The sequence below is a fragment of the Mesoplodon bidens genome (genome assembly GCF_964165515.1).
Source record: "Mesoplodon bidens genome assembly, chromosome: 2".
NCBI classification, from domain to species: domain Eukaryota; kingdom Metazoa; phylum Chordata; class Mammalia; order Artiodactyla; family Ziphiidae; genus Mesoplodon; species Mesoplodon bidens.
In genome coordinates this window covers 77,607,902-77,634,651 of record NC_138177.1, presented here as the reverse complement: position 1 = coordinate 77,634,651, position 26,750 = coordinate 77,607,902, and the positions used below count along the sequence as shown (strand labels likewise).

General features: G+C 37.7%; 1 protein-coding gene across 5 annotated transcripts in view; it reads left to right on the top strand.

Annotated features, from left to right (window-relative positions):
* VPS45 (vacuolar protein sorting 45 homolog) overlaps positions 1–26,750 on the top strand; it is a 75,608-nt gene that overhangs the window by 42,582 nt on the left and 6,276 nt on the right. The window contains exons 14-15 of one of the 5 annotated variants that reach the window (XM_081225542.1): positions 245–376; positions 25,498–26,138. In XM_081225542.1, coding sequence (XP_081081668.1) covers positions 245–376; positions 25,498–25,585 — 220 coding nt within the window. In that variant the 3' untranslated portion in view covers positions 25,586–26,138. Of the gene's footprint in view, positions 1–244; positions 377–2,272; positions 2,843–25,475; positions 26,139–26,750 lie in introns of those variants that run through there. The other 4 variants (XM_081225545.1, XM_081225541.1, XM_081225540.1 and 1 more) reach the window with 4 other exon arrangements.

Below are 26,750 nucleotides of genomic sequence, written 5' to 3'. Positions count from 1 at the left end.
GCACAGAAATTATGACATCCGCTCATAAACAGAAAGCAAATCACTATTCAGCATTTCCTGCTCTGTTTCCTGCCAATTTCAGATAATTAAAACTTTTTTTAAACCTTTTATTCTATTCTGCTTTAATTCTGCTTCCTTCACCAAAAAAGAAAGATTCAGAAATTAAAACTGTATATGATAGTAACAGCAAATTTTGCCTTTTTTCCCCCTTATCCTATGATATTAACTTCCTTCATTATTGTAGACCTCAGGATATCATTGTGTTTATAATTGGAGGAGCCACCTATGAAGAGGCTCTAACAGTTTATAACCTGAACCGTACCACTCCTGGAGTGAGGATTGTCCTGGGGGGAACCACTGTGCATAACACGAAAAGGTAAGGGAGAACATTCAGTCCTATAACTCTTTCCCCTTTCCCAGAGAGGAAGGCTTAAATCCCCTTTATGTAGGAAAAGTAAGGTCAGTGCTGACCAAACTGCTGTAGACTAAAATGCATCAGTTCATAGAATAATTTAGAGTTTGTGTGAGATGAAGGATGTATACTCTATTAAGTTCATAAATCACTTAATTCAGTCAAATACCTGGAGAGTAATGACCAACCTTCACTGTTAACAGTTTTGTTTCCTATGTTCAAGGAACAGACTGGCATTTTAAAGATACCCAAACATAATACTACTGAATTCTGTGAGTTTTTCTGTTTTGCTGATTAAGTACATTCATTCAGTAAATATTTAGTAAGAAGAATACAAAGATGAAGAAGATAAAAATCCTGCCTCAAGTAAGTCATTGTCTATTAGGAAAGATAGAACATAAAAAATAAGAAAATAAGTGCCTGGAGAGAGATGTAAAAGAGCCATGGATTCTCAGAGTGGCTAAGAGAAACTAGCAAATGTTTCATGGAGAAGATAGTGTATAACCTGAGCCTTGGATAAAAAATGGACATATGGAGGGAGAGTACATTCTAGGTGGATTTAACCACATGAACAAGCTACAGAAAGCTATAGGCAACATACATAGAAAAAGAACAGCAAGTAGTCAGTTAGCTGGAATGTGTGTAATAAGTGAAAAGGTTGATTGAATGCCATAATTGTAGAAGGTCTTGAATTCCATGCTGAGGAATCTTTTTCTACTTTCTTGTGTAGAAAATGAGGAATCATTGAAAGTTTTAAGCAGTAAAATTACAAGAAGGTCATAGTATTTTAGGAAGATTAATTTGGAAACTAAGAGTAGGAAAGACAGAGGATGAGGAGGAAACTAGAGACCGATGGCATGATAATTGAATTTAATGATTGGGGACCCTGAGAGATCCATGCTGAGCCATGTATACATAGATAAACAGGGAGGCATTAGAGGTGTTTGTGTACTTTTTCACTTTGTATTATTATTTGCCTCATTGTACATTCTGTTTTATAACCTGTATTTTGTAGTCTGTGATAAAAACATAGTCTTAAATATATAATCATTCATTCATTAAACAAATATTAATTGAAAGGTAAGATTGGCTGGATTTGAATATTTCCCTCTTACTATTTTTGTGAATTTAGGCAGATTAGTTAACCTCTTTGTCAATTTCCAGAGCTCACTGGCCATTTATATATTTCTGTTTGTGAATTGCCAGTTCATATTCTTTGCAAGAATTATATCTGTATAATTAAGGATATTGATCATTTTCTAATATTATATATTTGCAAAATATATTTTCCTCTATTTGATATTTTTGTTTTATATTATTCACAGTGTTTTGTTGTATAAAACTTTTCTTTTTTTACTTTTATGTAATCAAAGTTACCAGTGATTTCTGCCTTTGATGTCATGCTTAGAAAGTTCTTTCCCAGTCAAGATTATATAAATACTAACCTCTATTTTTTCCATTATTTTTAGGACTTGTATTTAAACTTCTATATTTATAATCTATCACAATTTTATTTTGGTGTAAACTGTGCAGTAGTTTCCTTTTATAAATTTTACAGAAATATTACATGTACATAACTTCATTACATACAGAAAAGTATACAAATGATAAGCAATGAAATAGCACAAAGTGAATACATCTATATAACCACCACACAGATCAAATAATAGAATGTTACCAGTATCTCTAGAAGCCTCCCTTATTCCTCATGTCCCCTCCTTTGCACAACTCCACACAAAATAATAACTATTATGACTTCTGTTGTTATAGATTAGTTTTACCTGTCCATAAAAGATAATTGTTGAATGAATGAAGAAACAGTGGTTAAAATTAATCTATTTCTGCCTTTCTCACAAACAGATCCTTAGAAGAATCTCTAATCACCTTCCTTCCAACTTACAAGCTATCATTGTCCAGCATATTGGTTCCACTTTGTTTTTATAATCCCCAAATGAATCATTATTATTTTCAATAGTCAATATTTGTTTAGATTTACCTACATATTTGCCTCTCCCCCCTCTTCATCCTGGCCCTTGTTTCTGATCCAGTATTCTTCTTACTAAAGAACCTCTTTTTAGTAGTTCTTTCAGGTTCTGGTCAACTTGACGTTTTTGTCTAAAAATATCTTAGTTTAGCTAAGTTTAGAATTTCAGGTTGATAGCTTTTTTCAGCACTTAGAAATCAGAAGACAGTGGAATACTGGTACTTCCCTGGCAGTCCAGTGGTTAAGACTCCGTGCTTCCACTGCAAGGGGGCGTGGGTTCGACCCTTGGGGAGCTAAGATCCCGAATGCCAGTACTGTGTGGCCCCGCCCCCCAAAAAAAGAAGACAAGGGAATAATACTATTTTCAACTGTTGCTTCTTAGTAGACTTCTTAACGAAATCTACTCTCGATACAATTGTTTTTCGTCTGTAGGCAATATTTTCTTCTCTGGCTCTTTTTTTTTTTTTTTTTTTTTTTTGCGGTACGCGGGCCTCTCGCTGCCGTCCGTGACCTCTCCCATTGCGGAGCACAGGCTCCGGACGCGCAGGCTCAGCGGGCATGGCTCACGGGTCCAGCCGCTCCGCGGCATGTGGGATCTTCCCAGACCGGGGCACGAACCCATGTCTCCTGCATCAGCAGGCGGACTCCCAACCACTGTGCCACCAGGGGAGCCCTCTGGCTCTTTTTAAGATTATCTTTTTGTCTTCGGTGTTCTTGTTTCAGTATTATGTACCTAAATGTGGATTGATTTTTATTTATGTTACTTAGTATGAAAATACGTGTTTGGCATAATTTCTGGAAATTATTTCTTTGAATATTGCATTTTTCCCCAATTATTCTGTTCTCTCCTTCTGGAACTCCTGGGAGCTATATGTTAGGCATTTATCTATTTTTCATGTCTCTTAACCTCTTATTTATATTATCCACCTGTTATCTCTCTGTGCTGCCTTCTGTGTAATTTTTTTCACATTACTATTTCAGTTCAGTAATTCTCTCTTCAGCTATGTATAATCTGTGTTTAATTTGTACATTCAGTTTTTAATTTCAAAGGTAATATTTTTATGCCTGTAATTTCTATTTGCTTCTTTTTCAAATTTGCCTGATTTTTCATTAATTTCTTCTCTTCTCATATTTTCAAAGCCTTTTCAGATTTTTCTTTAACCACATTAATTCTATAATCTGAAGTACTTGGAGGTCTAATTCTGCTGTTGTGTCTGCTGACATTAGCTCCTGATGGCTCATTTCTGCATGTAATTTTGTATTACAAGTTATCTTAAAGAAGACTCACAGGGCTCATGAGGAGCCTAAGTTGAAGATATATCTCTTCTGCATAGTCTGTCTTTCATTTAGGCCAGGTACCCAAAGAGTATTATCAGTTGAGAATTTTTTTTAATGTTAATTTCTGTACTGAAGGGTTCCTGAACCATGCAGAGCTTATACTGGTTTATTTTCAAGTTTCCTTGTGATCTTCCTGTGCAGATAGAAGATTTTTGTTTTTCTATTCTCTCTTTTCAGTGAGGGCCTCTACATTATACGAGAGTCTTAATTCTAATTCCCTTTCTTACTGAGGCCTAAGCCCTGTCTCCTGACCCTCTGCGGCTGTTAAAATACAGTGCCCTTGTTTATGAACATTGGCATATTATGAACATTGGCATATACCTATTGGGTAGTCACAAGCATTGGTTTATACTTATCAACCTAAAATTTGGTTCCCTTTTTGTGATGACTCTTGGAGATTTCCCTGAATTTCTTAATAGGTTAAGCTATTCATTTAAAAGTATGTAGGTAATTTTTTATCCAGCATTTCTATGTGTTTTATTTAATTTCGCCTTATCTAGTTGGCCTTGATTTCAGAAATCGAAGTATAAGTGTGGTTATGATCTTGGAAAAGTTTAAAATGGTAGTGACATTATGCGAAGTTTACTCTAATTTGAAAACTCTTAGGTAGTATTTGGAAGCTTAACCGTGCATCCTAAAATGTCAGACTGAGGATTTTGTACCTAATTCAGTAGTCTGTGGGATACCATTGAATAATTTTGAGCACAGAGTGACACAATACTATCACAACTATTTTATGCAAGTTTCTCCCTTTGTTCCTGCTGCTGCTAATAAAAATAATCATAATAGGGCTTCCCTGGTGGCGCAGTGGTTGAGAGTCCGCCTGCCGATGCAGGGGACACGGGTTCGTGCCCCGGTCTGGGAAGATCCCACATGCCGCGGAGCGGCTGGGCCCGTGAGCCATGGCCGCTGAGCCTGCGCATCCGGAGCCTGTGCTCTGCAACGGGAGAGGCCACAACAGTGAGAGGCCCGCATACCGCAAAAATAAATAAATAAATAAAAATCATAATCATAATCATAATAAATATTTATTGAGCATCTACTATGTGCTAGGCACTTCACTAAGTACTTTACATATATTAAGTCATTTAATCCTCATATAAGGTATGTACATTATTATCTCCACTCTGTATATGGAAACTGAGGCAGAGAGATTAAATAACTTGCCCAAGTAAACATGGCTGCTAAGAGATAGAGCCAAGACTCAAAGCCAGAGTCCATGCTTTTAATCACTATGCATTTCCTTCATAAGTATTACTTGAATGCTTGACACTCTATTGTTCTCTAAATAATATTTAATAATTTAGTGTTCAAAATGTTTTATTACTAGATAGCCATAATGGATTTTATTTTCTTAATCTAAATAAGTTCTCTCATAAATGTATATATAATTATCTGCTTTTAAATAGGCTTTAATATCAGAATTCAGAAAGACTAATTGACTTTTAAATGATCTTTCTGAGGGTTAATAGTTCCCATTGAGTATTAGTAGCCTCATGGCCCATAGCATTTTCTCTTTAACTTGAAACACTAGACGTTTAAAGCTAAACATCTGTATCTCAATTTTGAAAATACTTTGGATTTAGATGGAAAGATAGATTGGCAAAGATTTTAATATATTTCTTTGTAATTTAGTCATATTACATACAAATAAAAATGCATATATTTTCACATGTGTTTGGCTAATTAATAGTGCTGTGAATAAAACTGCATTTTACTATTAAAAATGGGGGGGAACCTAAACATCTAGGTTTTTCCTTAAATTAGTGTCCCAGGTCCTGAGAAAATAATCTTTAATGTAAAATTAGGAAAGGCAGAAAAAAAAAAAAAAGTAAGGCAGCTTTGTAAAAGCTTTATACTAGATTCTTCCGGCTAGCCAGCTCAGTATTTCTTTGTCTGACCTAACAATATGCTAAGCAGTACACTAAATTACATTTGAGCAGATATCCTTAAGCAATAGAAGGTCAATAAAATCTTGAATGAGATTGTTCAGTGGTCCCCAATCAATGAAATTTTTAGGAAGAGGGTGTTGCTATGATAATTACCAACCTGGAAAAAATTTAATGTTTGCGATACATAAATGTTCCAAAATCTGGTTTTTTTAATTTACTTTCATAAATATATAGCCTCCAGCAATAAGTAAATAGTGAAATTTTTCACTATCAGTAAGAACATAGTGCAATTTGTATTTCAGAGTCCAGTTATTGTAAAGGCTTAAGTAATTGAAAAGCAACAGTTTCAGCTTTTAGAGGAAAGGCTCAATTTTCATGATGAATGTGGATTACCTTGGGTATTACTAGACTGTTAAGTAATTAAGAGTTCACAACTCTTAATACATATTGAAATCCCAGACTCTCAGTAAATGGGAAGGTTAATATTTTTTAAAACTCAGTTTTATACCTGGATATAGTAGGGCTGCTGTGAGCAGCAATAAAATATGGGGGGGAGAAGTTGAACAATTTGTTTCTGTGAATTGTTAGGGTTTAATTTTTGTGGGAGTCTGTGCAATTTCCTATGTAATACATGGATTATTTCTTAAAAGTCCAAAGGAATAAGTGACAAAGATACAGCCTTAACCTCAAAACTCTACCGTACAGAAGTATTATTTTGAGAGACTATGGCAACCAGGAAACAGAGTATACTTTTAGATGTGCCACGATGAGTGCCCTCTTTTTAAGCTTTTCTTTTTTTTTTAATTTATTTTATTTATTTATTTTTGGCTGCATTGGGTCTTCGCTGCTGTGCGCGGGCTTTCTCTAGTTGCAGCGAGTGGGGGCTACTCTTCGTTGCGGTGCGCAGGCTTCTCGTTGCGGTGGCTTCTCTTGTTGCAGAGCACAGTCTCTAGGCATGCGGGCTTCAGTAGTTGTGGCATGCAGGTTCAGTAGTTGTGGCTCGTGGGCTTAGTTGCTCCACGTCATATGGGATCTTCCTGGACCAGGGCTCGAACCTGTGTCCCTTGCATTGGCAGGCGGATTCTTAACCACTACATGACCAGGGAAGCTCCGTGTCCTCTTTTTATACTTGGAATTATGTAAAATATGATATGCCCCACAAAGATCTGGATTGGTGAGCATTGTAATAAGCAGAAAAGAAATCATATCTTGGGAATTCCCTGGTGGTCCAGTGGTTAGCACTCCGCGCTTTCACTGCCATGGCCCAGGTTCAATCCCTGGTTGGGGAACTAAGATCCCGCAAGCCCTGCGGTGCAACTGAAAAAAAAGAAAAAGAAAAAAGAAATCATATCTTGTAGCTCAGAGTGTTATATGCTGATATAGAAGCTACTATCCTTCCAGAGTGGGAAATGCCTATTGCAAGATACTTCTGTGACACTTGATTTCCCTGATGTATTCAATAAAATCTGAGATTATGACAGATTTATTTTGCAGTCAGATCCCAGCACTGCCACTTACTAGTTTATGATTTGGAGCAAGATACTTAATGTAATGGGTAGATGGGTCAAAACTTGTCTCTTGCATCCTAGAAAATCACATGAACCTCACATGTAGCAATTTGAACAGCTTTCATCCTGGGATACCTTCTGTTTCTAAAATACATTGAGATTGCCTTCACTGTGAATTGAAACAAAATCTTAGTTTTAAACAAAACCAAAAAATAAAAAGCAATTCTTTCCTTCCCTCCCTGACATATTTCCAGAAATGAAAGTAGCTTTTGGTGAGAGAATAGGGCCTGTGTATAAGTAAGCTAAGTTTTAAGCCAGAAGGCACCTGAAGATAAATGTCACTTAGAGGTTTTTTGTTTATTATAAAATATCTGCTTTATTTTTAAAAATAAAGGACTATTATTCCATGTTAAATGTGGTTGCCATTCTCTGTGAAAGGATTGAAAATTCTAACATTTTTTATTTCTTAAGTTTTTTGTTCTACTTAAAACGTCCCTTAGATTTTGAAAGGAAATACACATTAGTTGAATCTGAAATTCAACTTGCCATTTAGAGTTCTAACTTCAGCTGCTCTCTCTTAAGTACCTTATTTCTTTAAAATAGTTCTTTTGTGACAATACCGTTCAGTGCTTCAAGCACTGATCACAGTGAAACAGAGTTCTACAGGCCTTTTGTAGTTAGATGAGTTGTTTCTATAGGACCTGCTCTGATGATGTGTAATTGTAATTATCTTTGTTTAGCTTTAAACACTATTTAAAATAGATGGTGTGTGTTTGCTGCTAAGACACCAAGGAACTTTGCAGAAACTAATTATCTCCTTAGCAACATTCTTAATAAAACTGCCTTCTGAATGAAGGGAGGTAGTCAATATTATCTTCTCTCTCCATAGTCATATGAAGTTTAATATGAATTTTGTATTGCTTTCCCTTCTCCTTTTATACATAATGAAATCAAAGAAATAAAATATAGTAACTGATCACAGGGACCTCTTTACAGGCATAATTTTCATGCCTTTTTCAAAGCAGAGAACCTGCCCTGAAAAAGGATCTAGGTGAATAGATTCAGCAGTGACCTGAACACATGCAAGTGCTTGCCCTAAGCAGTTAGTCTGTTAAGTCTCTGGGGTCCATGCAGGTTTGCAGTGTGCAGACTGTCATCTCCTGTGTCAGTATTTGCACATCTTATGGATATACTCCCCCCTGGCCCTTACTACTTCCCTCTTCATTTGTCTCATTAGTCATACTGGCCTAATAGATCCTCAGTTAGCGGGGAATACATCAAATTTCAACTTCTGAAATTATATATGACATGGGTTGTTCTACTCACCACAAATATTTTCACCAAAGTCTTTGTGAAACAGTCAGAAGTAATATTGCCCTAGTTATGAGTTCTAGAATACATAAACATTTATTGAACAAATGAGAAGAACATAGTCAATAGTTCATTCACTCTTTCAGCAAATATTTACTGAATATTGGAATACCTCTGTGAATAAAAGCAAAGATCCTAATCCTCAAGAAGCTTACATTTGAATGCAGAGAGAGACAGAAATAACCAATAACTTAATAAATAAGTATATTTTATAGTAAATCAGAAGATGATAAATTCTATGGGGGGAAGAAAGCAGAGCAAGGTGAAGGGAAATCAGTAATGCATAGAGGCAGTAGGGTTCCGTCACACTACTCAGTATGGTATCAGGACAGGCCTCATGAAGAAGAGGTTTGAGCAAAGACTTGGAGGAGGTGAGGGAATGAGCCAAAAACAGATACGGGGAAGAGACTCTCAGGCACAGCAGCGCTGTGTCCTAAGGCAGGATCATGCAGTGTGTTCAAGGAGACTGAAGAGTCTGGGGCTGCAGTCAGGGAAGTATCAGGCACCTGATTGTGGAGGGCCTTGTAGACTCTTTTGAGGACTGGTTTTCACTATGAATTAGAGAGCATTGTAGGACATTGGGGGTTTTTTAACAGCTTTATTGAAGTAAAATTCATATACCACAATTCACCCCTTTAAAGTATTCATTGGTTTTTGGTATATTCGCAGATATGTGCAACTACCGCCACAGTCAATTTTAGAACATTTTCATCACCTCAGAAAGAATCCCCCAGCCTTAAGCAAGCACTAATCTACTTTCTGTCTCTATAGATTTCCCTGTTCTGGACATTTCATATAACTGGAATCATACAATATATAGTCTTTTGTGAGTGGCTTCTTTTACTTAGTATAATGTTTTCAAGGTTCATCCATGTTGTAGCCTAGATCAATACTTCTTTCCTTTCTACAGATGAATAATATTTCATGGTTTGAAATGAAATACCATATTTTGTTTATCCATATGTCAGTGATGGACATTTGAGTCATTTCCACCTTTTGGCTATTATGAATAATGCTGCTATATATATTTGTGTACAAGTTTTTGTGTGTATTGTAGAGTTTTGAGTAGAACCATGGCATCTGACTTATATTTTAGCAGGATCACCCTGGCAATCAAGTTAATATGAATTGAGAAGTATTATTTATCTTAAAATATTCAGAATGAATATGGGTTATTATAAAAATGCAGGTTTCCTAGACATATATAAATGAACTATACCCATTATGTATTCACCTACTGAGTCATTATTCTTGTTGTGTTTCTGAAGCACATGATCGTACCTTGCAAATAAATGAGCATCTTGGTTTGGGTTTTGAGCTGGCTTGCCTTATCGCTTCACAAGTCAATCAGTGTTAAAGAGTTCTGGTCCTTGCTGGCAGCAGTTGACATGTTAGGTTAGCTGTGTGAGCTGAGAGGCCAAGAACCAGATCAGTACGGATGGAATTGTTCTCCCAGTAGAAGAAATCCCTCTGTCTTCTCAGAAACAGGATAGAAGTGGAGTAGAAAAGGAAGGTGAGGTGAATGTATTAGTAGTGCTGCCAACATTACCTGAGCCCTGCCTGAACTGTGGATGAAGAGAGCTCTTTAGTCTTCCCCAGTGCTGTCAGTCAGTTCAGTACTTTCTTAAGACTTTTGACAAGGAGGGAAAGTAACCCTAGATCAACAGTCCTCTTACTGCCAGATTCTCTTTCAAACCAATAATAATGACTACATATAGTAGGTTCTCTATAACACTACTGGATTCAAATAAACCCTCATTAACAAGCCTGCACAATAATTAATGGTCTCATTTTTCAGTTATTTTCTCTCTAACTAGCAAAGACAGATGAAGAAAAATAGGCTCCCCCCCAATAATTCATGCTCATTGTAATAAAAAAAATTAAATATAAAAGTCAAAATCATTCATACTACCACACAACTCAGAGTTAACCACTGTTAATATTTTGGTGTATTTTCTCCTAGTGTTTTTTTCTTTACCTGAAGGTTTTTGAGTTTTGTGTGTGTTATGTTTGTTTTTCACATAATAAGGATCACATTACATTGTCTATAAAGTTTTATACTTGTTTTGCCCACTTTTAATTATACTGAGAACATTTTACCATGTTATTAAAATTACTTTAAATGATCCTAATGGCTCTATAGTTTCAATTTTAAGGATGTATCTCTGTTTAACCATTACCATTTGACATTTAGATTGTTTACAGTTTTTTGCTTGATATAAATACTGCAGTAAACATCTTGTATATTGATAAACCCTTGTCCTATCTCTGAATATTTCCTCAAGTTAAATGTACAGTGAGGCAGTCTCAAATATTGCTAGTAGAAGTGTAAATCCATAACTTTTCTGGAAAGCAATCTGACGTTATATATTCAAGGGCATGGGGTTGACTTCATGGCTCTTGTTGTTATTGAGGGGTTTTTTTAGTTTCTTGATTTTTTAGAAGCCCTAACTCAGGTGTTGGAAGTGTTCTATATCTTGATCAAGGAGATGGTTACATGACTGTATACATTTGTCAGAATCATCAAATGATATCCTTAAAAGTGGTACATTTTATTGCCTATGAATTATATCTCAATTAAAAAATTAAAATTTTAAAAAACAAAGCACTGTAGTACCAAACTGACATTTTTCCCTTGATATGGTTAGAAAGATAGAAAGATAAAAAGAAATAGTTTTCTTACTATGTATTTCAGTGTTATTTAGTGACATGCCCTAGAACCACCAGATATTAGCTGGTGTTATGAGCACATGATTTGAGAAACACTGATCCATAGCAACTCCTAAGAGGGGATTATGATGACACTAAGAAGTAAAATTTATTTACCATATACTATGTGTTAGACACTGTTTTAATACTTTATACCCATGCTATCCAAAATGTAGCCACTAGCCTTTGTAACTATTGAACACTTGAAATGTGGCTAGTCTAGTTTGAGGTGTGCCACAAGTATAAAATACATATTGGATTTCAAAGACTTAGTACACAAAAAGTGTAAAATATCTCATTAATAATTTTTTAAGTTGATAATGTTTTAGATATATGGATTAAGACAAATATGCTATTAAAATTGATGTTAATTATTTCTTTTTACCTTTTTAATGTGCTTACTAGAACATTTAAAATTACATAGCCACTCACATTTGTGACTTGCTTTGCATTTCTATTGGATAGTGCTGCTTTATTCATTAAATTTTTATTTAATTCTCATAACAACCCAGTGAGGTAGGTATTTTTATTATTATCATCAACCTTCTTTTTCAGATGAGACTTAAGAGTAGTTAAGTACTTTGTCCAAAGTCATAGAGCTAGTAAGTGGCAAAACTGGAATTGAACTCGGTTTGTTTCCAGTCAGGGCACTCAGTTGAAATAATATTTTAGGAAGATTTATCTAGCTATAATTTTTTTTTTTTTTTTTTTTTTTTTTTTTGCGTTACGCAGGCCTCTCACTGTTGTGGCCTCTCCCGTTGCGGAGCACAGGCTCCGGACGCACAGGCTCAGCGGCCATGGCTCACAGGCCCAGCCGCTCCACGGCATGCGGGATCTTCCTGGACCGGGGCACGTACGCGTGTCCCCTGCATCAGGAGGTGGACTCTCAACCACTGTGCCACCAGGGAAGCCCTAGCTATAATTTTTTTAAATCCCTTGCTTATAAATGTCACAAGATAGCAAAATACGTTTTTATCAAATGGAAAATATGTGAAGCTTTCTGCCTACTAAAAAATATTGTAAACCAAAGCAGGGAAATAACAGTATAAAAGTAAGGAATCGTTTAGTTTTGTTTAAAGATTTCTGTCATCCAGAGGTAATTAATGAGATTTAAGACAGTGTTGCCCTTTGGATAAAAATGACTAACTTGATTAACTAGTGGCAGCTGTTAGTTTCATTACTACCCGAGATGATGCCTGAGCTTTGGTGATAATATAATTCTGACAAAGTCAGGACATTAGTGTTTTTTTGTAGAGAGTGCAGTTTAGAGCTTAGAAAACAGTTGGCATTTTGAATTTCTGTAGATAGATTTGAAGCTGGGAGGATGCCGATTCATATTATCAACAGGTTCTTTATAGATTTCTACCTAAACAAGTAACACTAGAGACTTGGACCTTCTCCTATAACCACGAGTTGGTTTGATCTCTGAATTATTTACTGAAAAATTAGGATCCTGTGACAGAATTTACATTTCAAAGGAAGAGGAATTCAGAGGACACTTCTTCACTTGTAGTATTTCAGAATCAGTTTTGAAACTGTTGGAACCATCACCATCTACCATCTCTTGGTAGAGATTTTTGGGAGAGTTTACTTTTCTCCTGTAACCAAAGTGTTAAAACACCATTGCCAAGAGCTGTGATGGAGTGTATCACCTGTCACTGACAAGCATTTATTGAGCGCTGTTATGTGTAAAGTTCTGTGCAGGTGTTAGAAAGATGAAGACATATTCTATGTCGTTAAAGATCTCAGTGTCGGGCTTCCCTGGTGGCGCAGTGGTTGAGAGTCCGCCTGCCGATGCAGGGGACACGGGTTCGTGCCCCTATCCCGGAAGATCCCACATGCCGCGGAGCGGCTGGGCCCGCGAGCCATGGCCGCGGAGCCTGTGTGTCCGGGGCCTGTGCTCCGCAACGGGAGAGGCCACAGCAGTGAGAGGCCCGCGTACAGCAAAAAAAAAAAAAAAAAAAAAAAAAAAAAAAAGATCTCAGTGTCTAATAGAAATAGGCATATAAATGAATAACTCTAGCAAGATGCTTTTTTAAAAAACTAAATTTAACCCCAAATTCAAATCTGTGTCCCCTGATTCCAATCTATTTGTACACTGAAACATATTTTTTAATTAAAAATAGCTTTTTGTTACAAAATCAATACGTAATCCTTATAGGAAAAAATATTTAATACAGTTAAGCAAAAATAAGATAATAAAAACATCCATACTACCACCATCATACCATTGGAAATATCAACCATCTTGATGTATGCCCTTTTAGGTTTTTTCCTATTAATGTGTACACATGTATGTTTAAATAAAGTGGAATATACTATACATGTACTTTCAATTAAAATACTTATATATGTCATTTTTAATAACTGAATAGCATTCTATTGTCCGATTGTGCCACAACTTATTTAACCAATCCTCAGTTTTTTGTTCACTCCACTCAACAAGTACTTATTGAGCACCTATGTATTCCAAGAGCTATCTTGAGACTAGATATATGGCAGTAAACAAAACAAATATTTTTGATATTCATTGTTTATAATTTTTTACTCTTATAAACAGTGCTGTAACAAACATGATTTTATATAGATCTTTACACACTTGTCCATTTGTTCACTTGGGATAATAGTAATTGGGCATATACTATATGCCAGACAATCTGCTGACTTCATTTCATATATTATCTCATTTAATCTTCATGATCCGAAAGGTAATATTCTTGTGGTTCCAATTTTCAAGTGAAGAAACTGGAACATTAAGAGAAGACAATTAAGTAGTTTGCCTTAAGTCAGATAGCAAGGAAGTGCAAAGCTAGAATTCAGGTTCAGATTTTTGTGATCCTAGATTCAATGCACTACTAGCAATGTTGAGATGAAATTACTGCATCAGAGAATTTAACATTTTTAAGATGCTTAAATACGAATTTTTCAGCCAGAAAAATTTTACGTTTATAGCTTCACACCATGCCCTTCCAACCCTGAAGTTAACTGCTCCTGATTCTTAAAAATAAACAAATTTTAAAAATCATCAATTTGGGACTTCCCTGGTGGTGCACTGGTTAAGAATCTGCCTGCCAATGCAGGGGACACAGGTTTGAGCCCTGGTCCAAGAAGATCCCACATGCCACGGAGCAACTAAGCCTGGAGCAACTAAGCCTGAGCGCCACAACCACTGAGCCTGTGCTCTAAAGCCTGTGAGCCACAACTGTGGAAGCCCACGCACCTAGAGCCCGTGCTCTGCAATGAAAGAAGCCACCGCAATGAGAAGCCTGTGCACTGCAACGAAGAGTGGTCCCCAGTCGCAAGCCTGCGCACAACAACGAAGACCCAACGCAGCCAAAAAATAAATAAAACTAATAATTTTTTTAAAATAGATTAAAGAAAAGAAAAAAAATCATCAATTTGTATGGAGAAAATTAGTTAAAAAACATTTTACTTCAACTCAAAAGAAAGAAGAAAGCAGCAGATGAATAATGCAAAGCTAAAAGAAGAGACCAATAAACGAAAAAGTCAGAAATAGAGACAGAGTCAGAGAGGTATGTACTGTCTGGTTTCAAAGCAGCCTCCAGTTCCAGATTCCAGCCCCTTATGAGGCACTGATCTTACACTGGTTCAGTGATAGACCCCCACCCCCATGTCGTTGAGTACACTTTTTCTTTTGCTTAAGCTAGTTTGAATGGGTTTCTGTCTCTTGCAGCCAGAAGGTTGCAGTTTAGGAAAATGATATTATCTTTTAAAAGTTTATAGGATGTGCCTTTTTGTGTGGTATGTAAGACCCTATCCATTGTTTGCATATTTGTTTCAGGATTTGTTGGGTTAGACAATAAAAAACTTTAAATGAAAGGAAAAGCTCAAAAATGCTAATCCCGTGTAGTGACACATGAGTGACTCGTTTACTTCTTTATTTCCTATGTTATCTACATTTTAATGTTTTTTAATGATGAGAAAAATATTAAGATGTTCTACAAATTTTTAAAGGTCAATTTGATGTCCCTTGGGATTATTGAGTAGTAAAGTATGTAGTTGATTATCCTCTACACAGTCCTGCAAAACTGTATTACCTTCCCCAATTGAATGATGCATCCTTTAGGACATAAGTTCTTTCACTAGGATTATCATTAGAACTTCCGGGCTTGAATGAGACCTGTTATTTATAAATCACCTTATTGTACTCTTTGGTCTAAGAGGCAGTGTAGCACAGCAATTAAGAGCAAGGCCTCTAGTGACAAACTGACTACCTTATTTATTTATTTATTTATTTTTTTGCAGTACGTGGGCCTCTCACTGTTGTGGTCTCTCCCGTTGCGGAGCACAAGCTCTGGACATGCAGGCTCAGCAGCCACGGCTCACGGGCCCAGCCGCTCCGCGGCATGTGGGATCTTCCCAGACTGGGGCACGAACCCGTGTACCCTGCATCGGCAGGCGGACTCTCAACCACTGCACCACCAGGGAAGCCCCTGACTACCTTTTTTAAATCCTAGTTTTGCCATATGTCCATTTGTATGACCTTAGGCAAATTATTTAACTTTTTTGGGGCCTCAGTTTTCTCAACTATAAAATGGAGGTAATAATAGCTCCTTATATCATTGTTATGATGATTGGGTGATATATATAAAATATTAGAGGAGACTCTGGTGCAGGGTAAGCACTTACTTAATATGTGTTGCTTGCTGCTGCTGTTGTTATTACTATTACATTTGGGGAAAATAAAGTAAAAAAGACTTTGAGGGCTTCCCTGGTGGCGCAGTGGTTGAGAGTCCGCCTGCCGATGCAGGGGACGCGGGTTCGTGCCCCTGTCCGGGAAGATCCCACATGCCGTGGAGCAGCTGGGCCCTTGAGCCATGGCTGCTGAGCCTGCGCGTCCAGAGCCTGTGCTCCACACGGGAGAGGACACAACGGTGAGAGGCCCGCGTACCGCAAAAAAAAAAAAAAAGACTTTGGATACTCATTGTCACCACCTCTATTGTCACCCATACTTCCAAATCACTTGTTTTGAAAACTACTTTAACGTAATTCAAGAGCAGAATTATATTATTATGCCAGGTTGGAATATACTGGGGCAGTGGTAAAATTTACTCTGACGGTAGTCCAATTGCCAGGTGACTTTTGTAGTCTTTGGAGAAAAAGCTTTAGTAGCTTGATTTCCATTTGTGCTCACACAAATTTCCCCTTTGAAGCCTCCAGACTCAGTACCTCTATAATTAATAGACTTGCACAGAGTCTTCAACATCCATGTGTGCTACAGATAGGTAATTTGGAGCTTTGTTTCCTGTTGGGTTTGGGGGGGTTTGTTTGTTTGTTTGTTTTGGTATGGCGGTCACCATTCTACTCCTCTAGTTGTGGTTGCTCTGACAAATTGACGTGGTCTTGAATGTTCCCAGTGGTGAGAAAGTACATCTGTAGCTCTCTTCATTCTCAGATGATAACCTCCTTTCATATCTTTATGTAACTGATATGACAGGCAGTTCACTCTTTGAGGAGTCCATCTTTTGCCCTGTGGACTATGAAGATAATCCTTTCTTCTCGCATGATACTCCAATGAATGACACATGCACAGTGCTGGATACATGGAAAATCCCATTGGTTGCTTTTTTGTCCTGTTTCTTCACAGAGGGAGAGGAAGTAGGACCAAGGGCTCCTATTTATTTGTTTTGCTTTGCTTTGCTTTTTGTTTTTTCATACATCAGGTGTCCAGTACTAAGGTGGGAACTGGGAAGGAGTAGCTACATTTTTTAATAGGCAGTTACACTGTTTGTAAGAAAGTATCATAGGGTAAAGTAACCTCAATGGAATTGGTTATAATCAAGGAAATATTTTATATCTTAATTCAGTGTTTCCCAAGGTCTGTTCTATAGAAAATTTGTTTGGGGAGATATTGATAGATATTCCATTTAAAAAGATTCTTAGCCAGCTAAGTTTGGAAAAATCACTGTATCCTCCTGGAAAGGAGAGATATTCACATTAGCATGCTTAAGATTGTGAGAAACCAGAGTATAGAAACCCTATAGATATAGAAGCTTTTTTTCTTAATTCTATCTTAATATAATGTTTTTATTAAAGAGTATGTATAAATATAAGTTAGAAAATATAATAATATAATGAATACCCTTGGATCCTTCACCTAAGGACTAGAAAATTGCCAATAACATGGATCTGTGTGATCTGCTGAAATTACATCCTTTATCTCCCTGCAACAAGTAAGCACTATCCTAAATTTTGTGTTTAATTCCCTTGCTTTGATGGGGAGAGTTGTATTTTTATCACTAATTCTAAACAATGAGTTGTTTAGTTTTACTTATTTTTGAGCTTAATAAAAAATTGTATCATACTTTTTCACTCAACATGCTTCTAAGATTCATTTGTATTGTTCCATGTAAACTTGTTCATTCCTTTGTCGGTGCTGTGTACCATTCCACTGTGTGAACATACCACAGCTTGCTTCTCCATTCACCTGTCCATAGATATTTGAGGTGTTGGTTTTTTGTTTTGTTTTGTTTACTATTGCTATTACTATTTCTTCAGTCAGAGGGCAGCAAGAAAAAAAATGTGAGCCAAGGATATTGACAGAATGTTATGATTATACTCTTTGGAAGCAAGAGGGAAGATATTTATTAAGTAGCTGCTTTATATAAAGTACACTTCCAAAGCAGGGCCTAAAATACAAAGAAAATAAGATGTCCCTATCTTTGATGATCTTAAGTCCAGATAGGGGACTTAAACAAATCTGTGTTTCTCAAATTAGGATATGATTAGTACCAGGGACACACAAAGGCACCAAATAAACATGACACATCTTTTGGAGTGTCTGTTTTGTTACCAGGGGGAGGGGATGTTCTGGGGTAGAATTAAATAATTTAACTGGTAAATTCCTTGTCAAAAATATGTTTATATTGAAATTTAAAAGGTCCTTTTATGAAAAATAACAAAATTGTTATGTATTTTTAAAACAAAATACCAGACCTCAAAGAAAGATGTAAGCTGGTAAACCAATTTGGACTGTACCCTCAGGACTAATAAATTCATTGTCTTCTGTTGTTAGGGGTTCTTAGGAACAGAAATTTGAGAAGTGTTAATGTATGTAAGTTAAATAAAATGCATCCAAAATAGATATAATTAACTCTGGCAGAGTAATCAGGAAATGCTTCACAGTGGAGATAGCATTTGTGCTAGACCTTAAAGAGTAAATTGGATTCCCATAGGAAGAAAGAGCATTCAGGACTGAGAAAACAGCATAACTGAGGACAGGAGGTGGTGGGGAAAGTTACAGCCCATTTGAGAAATAATGAGTTCTTTCTGGGTAAAGTATATGCATCCAGTGAGGAGCAAAATGATGTGTGTGTGTGAGATTCCTAATATTTTCCGACATAAATGTTGAATGCCAGACTTTTTCCTTACTCCTGACAAAATTGCTGTTGAATATGTAGCAAAAGTATAACACGTAGGTGACATTTAAGCTGAGGTCTTAACTTCTTTAAAAAATATGAATCTGACTAATGTATTCCTTCAGCAAATACTTAGTTCAACATCTACTTTATACTAAGGATACACACATCAAGAAGATATTACTCGAGGTGTACATTAACTGGTAAGAGAAGTCATTAGAAGAGAACTTCCACAGCTCCCACTACTGCTGCTATCCTCTGCCTTCACATCCCAGTGGAGAATGCTCCTGTCTAAGCCCAGCACTCCTACTGGGGCGCCAGATTCCATCCCCTCACCTACCCCAGGGCATCACTCCAAACCTTCTCCTCTCTCATTCCTGAATGGGTTTTTCCCACTCTATTGGATCATTCACAGAAGTGTAGAAACATGCTAGGATTTTTCCCCATCTTTAAAAACCTCCTATTAACCTCCTGTCTCTTTCCACGTTCTATACTATTTCTCTGTTCTCTTTTATAGCAAAATTCTTCAAGAGTTGTTTTTACTCACTGCCTCTGATTCCTCTCCTTATATATTCTCTTAAACCTCCATCTTCTTTTAAACCTTACCTCTTCTCTTAAGCCACTCCATTCAGGCTCTCATGCCCATCAATCCCCAAAATTTCTTCTGTTGTGGTTCCAGGGATCTCCACACGGCTAAAGTCAGAGTCAACTTTTAGTACTCATTTTACTTGACATATCAGCAGCATTTGACACAGTTGATCAGTTCCTTCACTTTGAAAGACTTTTGTCACTTAGCTTCCCGAGACTGTACTCTCCTAGTCCTCCTCCCTCACTTGCCATTCCTTCTCTGTCTCTTTTGTTCATTTCTCCTGTTTTTGGAATCCCTGGAACTCTGTCCTTGGACTACCTCTCTTTTTGTCTGCACCTCACTCCCACGTAGTCTCATGGCTTTAAATTTTATCCTGTAATGACTCCCAGATTTACATCTCTAGTCTAGAGTTTTTCAACTTCAGCACTGTTAGTATTTGAGGACAGACAATTCTTTGTTGTGGGGAACTGTCCTGTGCATTATAGGATGGTCAGCAACATCCCTGGCCTCTACACACCAGATGCCAGTAGCACTCCAGCAGTTATGGAAACCAAAAATGTTTCCAGACATTGCCACATGTCCTCTGGGCATAAAATCACACCCTTCCCCATTGAGAACCTCTATTTTTAGTCTGAGCTTCTCCCCCAGACTCCAGATTTATATATCTAACTATTTGACACTTCTCCTTGAATGTCTAATAAACATCCATATTTAACAATGATCAAACCAAGCTTCTGATATTTCTTCTTAAATATAATACCCCTCAGACTTATCCATTCTTCTAGTTTCTTAGGCCAAAAACCTTGTTGTCTTCGTGACTCCCCTCTTTCTCTCACCTACATCCTGATTTACCAGTAAATCTTGTGATCCTTCCCTTCAAAGTGTGTCCAGAATCTGTTGCCCCCTCACCACTACCACCCTGGTTCATGCCACCATCACTTCCCATCGGGATCATTACAACTGCCTTACCCTTAACCCCTATAATCTGTTCTCAATACAGCAGTAGAGTGATCCTGAGAAAATATGTAATTCAGGGCATGTCACATCTCTGCACAAAACCCTCCAGATGTTTCCCATCTTACTTAAAGTAAAAATCAAAATCCTTACAATCCTTACCAGGCCTTATATGATCTCATCTTCACACTCCCCTCCATCCCCTTCCCTTAATCTCTCTAATCTCATCTCTTACTACCCAACTTCACTCGAGCCACACCAGCCTCCTTTCTGTTCCCTGAACATACCAGGCCTTGGACCCCTTGCGCTTGCTCCTCCCCCAGATATGTCTTCCATTGCCTTATTCAAGTCTTGGCTGAAATGTCAGTTCCTCAGTGAGGTCTTCCTTGACCACTAGATTTAAAATCTCATACCACCACTATCACCTCCAAGCCTCCTTCAAACCTGCTTTATTTTTCTCCATAGCATTTTCTTCATCTAACATACTAGAGAGAGTCATCTAACATAATAGAGAGAGTTCTCTTGAATAAGAGAACAAGATTGTCTGGGTTTGCCTCACAACCTGGTCACTTTCAAGATATAAAACTTGATTCCTGTGCCTCAATTTCTTTGTAAAGTAGGATAGTTTCTATCTCATTAGAATAGTACCTCGTATATAGTAAGTGATATGTTTTCACCATTATTATTATATTTTACTTATCAATTTTGCTTATCTTCCCTCCTCCCCCAGTGGAATATAAATTCCATGAGAGCAGAATTTTTTTACTTCACTTACTGCTATAGTCACAGCTTCTGGAACAGTGCCTGGCACATAGGTGCTTAATAAATGTCTGTTGATCAAATTGTTATCTCTAGAAAGACTAATGGGGAGAAGAAGAGTCAAGGAAGACTTGAGCTTTATGTATACTATTTAAAACTTTTACAAAAAGAATGTATTCATGTATTACTTGTGCCCTCAAAAAACTCATAGGCTTACATGGAAAATAGACATGTAAACAAATAAATTCCTGGAGGAATATTGTGACAGCAAGTTGGGTTTTAAAAGATGCATCGTTCCACTAGATAAAATGCGAGAGGGATGAGACAGCTTTCTAGACAGAGAGAATAGTATGTGCAAAAAGCAAAGAGGTATAAAACACAGTGGTAGCTCTGACAACTGTAATCAGTATTTTGAGGTATTAAAAGTTCCATCTTGGTGAATGGATAAAGAAGATGTGGCACATATATACAATGGAGTATTACTCAGCCATAAAAAGAAACAAAATTGAGTTATTTGTAGTGAGGTGGATGGACCTAGAGTCTGTCATACAAAGTGAAGTCAGTCAGAAAGAGAAAAACAAATACCGTATGCTAACATATATATATGCAATCTAAAAAAAAAAAAAAGAAAAAAAAGCTTCCAATGAACCTAGGGGCAGGACAGGAATAAAGACACAGATGTAAAGAATGGATTTGAGGACATGGGGAGGGGGAAGGGTAAGCTGGGACGAAGTGAGAGAGTGGCATGGACATATATACACTACCAAATATAAAATAGGTAGCTAGTGGGAAGAAGCTGCATAGCACAGGGAGATCAGCTCCGTGTTTTGTGACCACCTAGAGGGGTGGGATAGGGAGGGTGGGAGGGAGACGCAAGAGGGAGGGGATATGGGGATATATGTATACATACAGCTGATTCACTTTGTTATACAGCAGAAACTAACACAACATTGTAAAGCAATTATACTCCAATAAAGATGTTAAAAAAAGTTCCATCTTGGGACTTCCCTGGTGGTCCAGTAGTAAAGAATCTGCCTTACAATTCAGGGGACATGGGTTCCATCCCTGGTCAGGGAACTAAGATCCCACATGCTGCGGGGCAACTAAGCCCACACACCACAACTACTGAGCTCGCACGCCCCAGCTAGAGCCTAAGTGCTCTGGAACCCGTGGGCCACAACTAGAGAAGAGAAAACCCACACGCCACAGCTAGAGAGAAGCCCACACACTGCAACGAAAGATCCCGTGTGCTGCAACAAAAGATCCCGTGTGCCGCAACTAAGACCCGACGCGGCCAAAAATAAAATAAATAATAATGTCTTTAAAAAAATAACAGTTACATCTTATCCTTCTCTCTCACTAATTCTTATGTTCCAGCTAAGTATTTGGCTATAATTAGAAGCTTATTACTCCATTAAGGCAAATATCTTGGGTTTTTTTCTCATTATTTTCCTGTAAGTCTTTGTCTATTTTCCTGCTCCCCAGAATGTCCATTCATTTTTTTCATCATACCACTCTTCAGATTTGATTCTAAATTCCTGCAATGTCTTTGTTATAATAAGAAACTCACATATAATTTCTATCTGTGGAGTATAGTAAAAAAAAAAAAAGGAGATAGGTAGGTAGATAGATAGATAGATAGATAGTTTTGTTATAATATGTAGCTTTGTTTAGGAACACAGTTGTTCAGCTCAATTATTTTAGTAATTAAAATTTTAAATCCTATAAATGTTAGTGTCTAGTCCCTTACCAAAGACTTAAAAGTGAAGAAACTTATTTTTCAATGTGTGATGCAAGACTTTTTTGAGGTTGACTTTTTAAAATCAGGGATTTTTTTTGCCCACCTTCCTTCTCTACATAGAGCTGGGAAAGCACCCTTGATGACAGCACAAACCAAGGCAAGCAATAGTGCTAATCCACTAGATTAGCTCCTGGTACCATCACTGTTTATACCATCTCTCATGTTGCACTGTGATTGTGTATCTCTCTGAGAGCCCCTTAAAGTTAGGAGTCATAACGAGTGTTCATATGTACACCTAGTTCAGTGCCTACCGCATAATGCATGCTCAGTAAATACTGGTTAAATTTAATTGAACTGAGCTGAATTGAATTGGATTATAGTACCACAGGGGAAGGGGATTTTTGAGTTTGCTTTTTAAGTAAGACTGATTTAAAGCAAATCTAGAAAAGAAAAATCATTCTTTTTTGTTGTTTTTAAACATAGTCTAAAGTTTGGGATACAGATACCAATATATTCATCACCTATAATTTTTAAAGCATTCTGCAATGACTCATCAGAGTCCCCAAATAGATACTTTTTAAAAAGCCACAGTGGCCCTGGGGAACAAAATTAGGCCTGGCAAATATAAATAGTGTTTTCTCTTTGCAGTCAAGAATGTGGGGTCTTGGGCTTCCCTGGTGGCGCCGTGGTTAAGAATCCGCCTGCCAATGCAGGGGACACGGGTTCAAGCCCTGGTCCAGGAAGATCCCACACTCTGCGGAACAGCTAAGCCCGTGCACCACAACTACTGAGCCTGCGCTCTAGAGCCCGCCAGCCACAACTACTGAAGCCTGTGCGCCTAGAGCCCGTGCTCCGCAACAAGGAAGCCACCCCAGTGAGAAGCCCATACACTGCAACAAAGAGTAGCCCTGCTCGCTGCAACTAGAGAAAGCCTGTGCGCAGCAATGAAGACCCAACGCAGCCAAAAATAATGAATAAATAAATGAAATTAATTTAAAAAAAAAGAATAGATACCTAAAACACCTAAAGTTAAAAAAAAAAGAATGTAGGGTCTTGTTGATACACAGAGGAGGATCTTTAAGTATAATTTCAGGAAAGTTACTCCTTTCCTTTGCACAGGTAGGAGTCTCATGTGAAGCAAAGATCACCTCATAAATTCCTATAGGGTTTCCCAGCATATTTGTTTCATTCTTACTAAAAGTCCCTAATCAATAACTTCTTGTGTTATCTTTCAAAAAAAAAAGGCAATGCTGCCTCATTTCCTGACACTTGTTTTCTGGCCTCAAAGTGTCTCCTGTCCAACTGGCCAAAGAGCCAGGCTAGACAGAGGTGCCAGTATTAACAGAGGTGTTCAGTAGAGGAATAGATGAATTTAGCTTCTGCTCCTTTCCCTCTACTTCACCATTTTCTTCTTTTGCAAAGGAGTTTGGAATTTAAATTTTCTAAGCCTAGAATCTTCCAGGTCTAAGACTGCACAGCTGTGGTAATAATAAGGTACCTGGTCATTTCTCCAACCCTCAATCTGCTATAGATCTGTATCCTGAGAACGAGTCCAGCATACTTATAAGTAATGCCCCCCAAACTCCTGTGTTATAGAGAAGGTTTTCTTGCCAATGGGTAGCTATTTTAATTACTTCATTTATTCCATATACCTTTATGGGGTACCTACTAGGTGTCAGCCTCTGTGGTAAACCCTGGAGATCCAAGATGAATAAGTGTTAGTCCCACCCTAAGTAACTCACAGTCTATTTTGGCATCAATAATGTATAGAGTACCTAATTAATAATAATATGGTGCTAAAATAGCACTAGGACAAAGTGATAATAATGATGGGGGTGATTAGTTCAGCATGGAGGAGAGTTTGGGAAGGCTTCACAGAAAAAGTGGCTTTTAATCCTCAGCCTTAAAGGATAAAAGGGATTTCATCAGACAAAGAAGGGGTAGTCTATCATTTCAGACATAGGACATAATAAGAGCAAAAGCTTAAAGGTATGGAAGCTCAGGACATGTTTAGGGAACAGTGAATGGTTGGGCATGGAAGGCACATAGGCTGCATGGTTGGTGGGAGATAGAACCAGACAAGTGAGAGTATTATGTGGTACTCAAGGGCACGGATTCTAGATCTGGGTTTGAATCCCAGCTAAGACACTAACTAGCTTTTGTGACCTTGGCAAGTCACTTAACTTCTCTATAGCTTGGTTTCTTCATTTTTTAAATGAGGATAATAGCATATATACATATACTATGTTTATACTACACACAGCTCAAACCAGTTCTCAGAACAAAAGAAATACAAGTATTATTATGAGGCCACATTATGAAGGGCCTTGAATTTTAATCTGTATATTATTCTGTAAGCAAAATAAAGGTTTTAAAGCAGAAGAGGGGAGAGTATGCAACAGGATATAATCTGTATCTTAGAAAAGTGGTGCCACTTTGGAGAGTAGACTGGATAAAGAAAAGACTAGAGGCACAATACAAGTTCTGAGGCAGTTTCAGGAGTTTAGATAAGAGGTGCTGATATAACATGGTTCTGAGTTGATGTACAATAGCCTTGCCCTTAAAAATTCTGGGTTCCTGACTAGAAATTTCAAACTTGAAATATTAGTCTTAACAGATCTTACAAGTTTAACGCTAAAAGACACAGTGAGAACCCTGGGGAAGCGCACAAAGGGGTTCTCCTTCTAGTCTGGATGTTTTAGTGCTCAACTGGTGCTTCTGTTCTGCACCCAAATATTAGATCAGTGCTTCTTCCATTCTATTCATGATATCCTTTCATCTAGTTAAATGTCATGAGCAAGACATTCTGTTTTGGAGATGCTTTTTTTTTCCCCTTGAGTAACCTCAAGTCTACTGGTCAGTTTCCTAGAGGAAGTTCTGGCTTCTGGACTGCACAGCCGAAGCAGGGACAGCTCTCAAGTTACATCAAGGTTAGCAAGCAGAAGATGAAATGGTGATGGAGAGGTGAGAAGAATGGCGCAACTTCCCCTCTTGCCTCGCTGCAGGCTTTCTCCACTGACCAGAGGGGTGTTGGAGAAGAGCCTTGGGTTTTGTGCTTCTTGTTATAACCCATCTCCAGGTAGCCTGCTGAATCCTGAACTGTTGGCACAGACACCAAGATTCCAGTGGTGAGTTGAGAATAAGTCTGAGCCCATTCCAACCCACTTTTCTCATGTTTTCTTTATCAAATAAATAAATGTATTCCTTGTATTTGATAGCACAATCACTTTAGTTTCTGGCAAATTTTGTTGGGATCTTACTTGAGAAAAGGGTTATCAGAGCTTAAAGGAGTTTTAAAAAGTAAAAATTAGATGCACATACTATAGACTCTTCTCTTGACCCCTTTTATTTTTCATTAACCACATTCCTGAACAAGTCATTTCTGAAAACCCATCATATTTCTGTAAGAGCCATCCAAAAATTGTTCCTAAATTGCAATTTTCTGTGGTACTGAGAAACCATGTATGGCTACAATAAAAATCCATTTTCTGAAAAGACACAAGTGATTTGTTTTTGTTTCTTTGGGGTTAATAACTATTTATGTGATGAGGCATGAGCTGGCTTTACACCAAACTTAGAGAAGGCATTGCCTCTACCCAAAGGATATGTAAAGTATGTCGAGACAAATAATAAATTCTGGTGTCAATGGGACTTCCCTAGTGGCACAGTGGTTAAGAATCCACCTGCTGATGCAGGGGACTCAGGTTCAATCCCTGGGCTGGGATGATCCCACATGCTGCGGAGCAACTAAGCCCGTGCACCACAACTACTGAGCCTGTGCTCTAGAGCCCACATGCCACAACTTCTGAAGCCCATGCATCTAGAGCCCGTGCTCTGCAACAAGAGAAGCCACTGCAATGAGAAGCCCACACACTGCAACGAAGAGTCACCCCCGCTCACCGCAACTGGAGAAAGCCTGCGTGCAGCAACGAAGAGCTAATGCAGCCATAAATAAATAAATTTATTTGTTTGTTTGTTTGTTTATTTGTTTTAAATGACTCATTTTAAAATGAGTCATCATTTTTTTTTTCAATCTTTTGGCCGCACCACGCGGCATGTGGGATCTTAGTTCCCTGACCAGGGCCCCCTGCAGTGGAAGCGTGGACTCTTAACC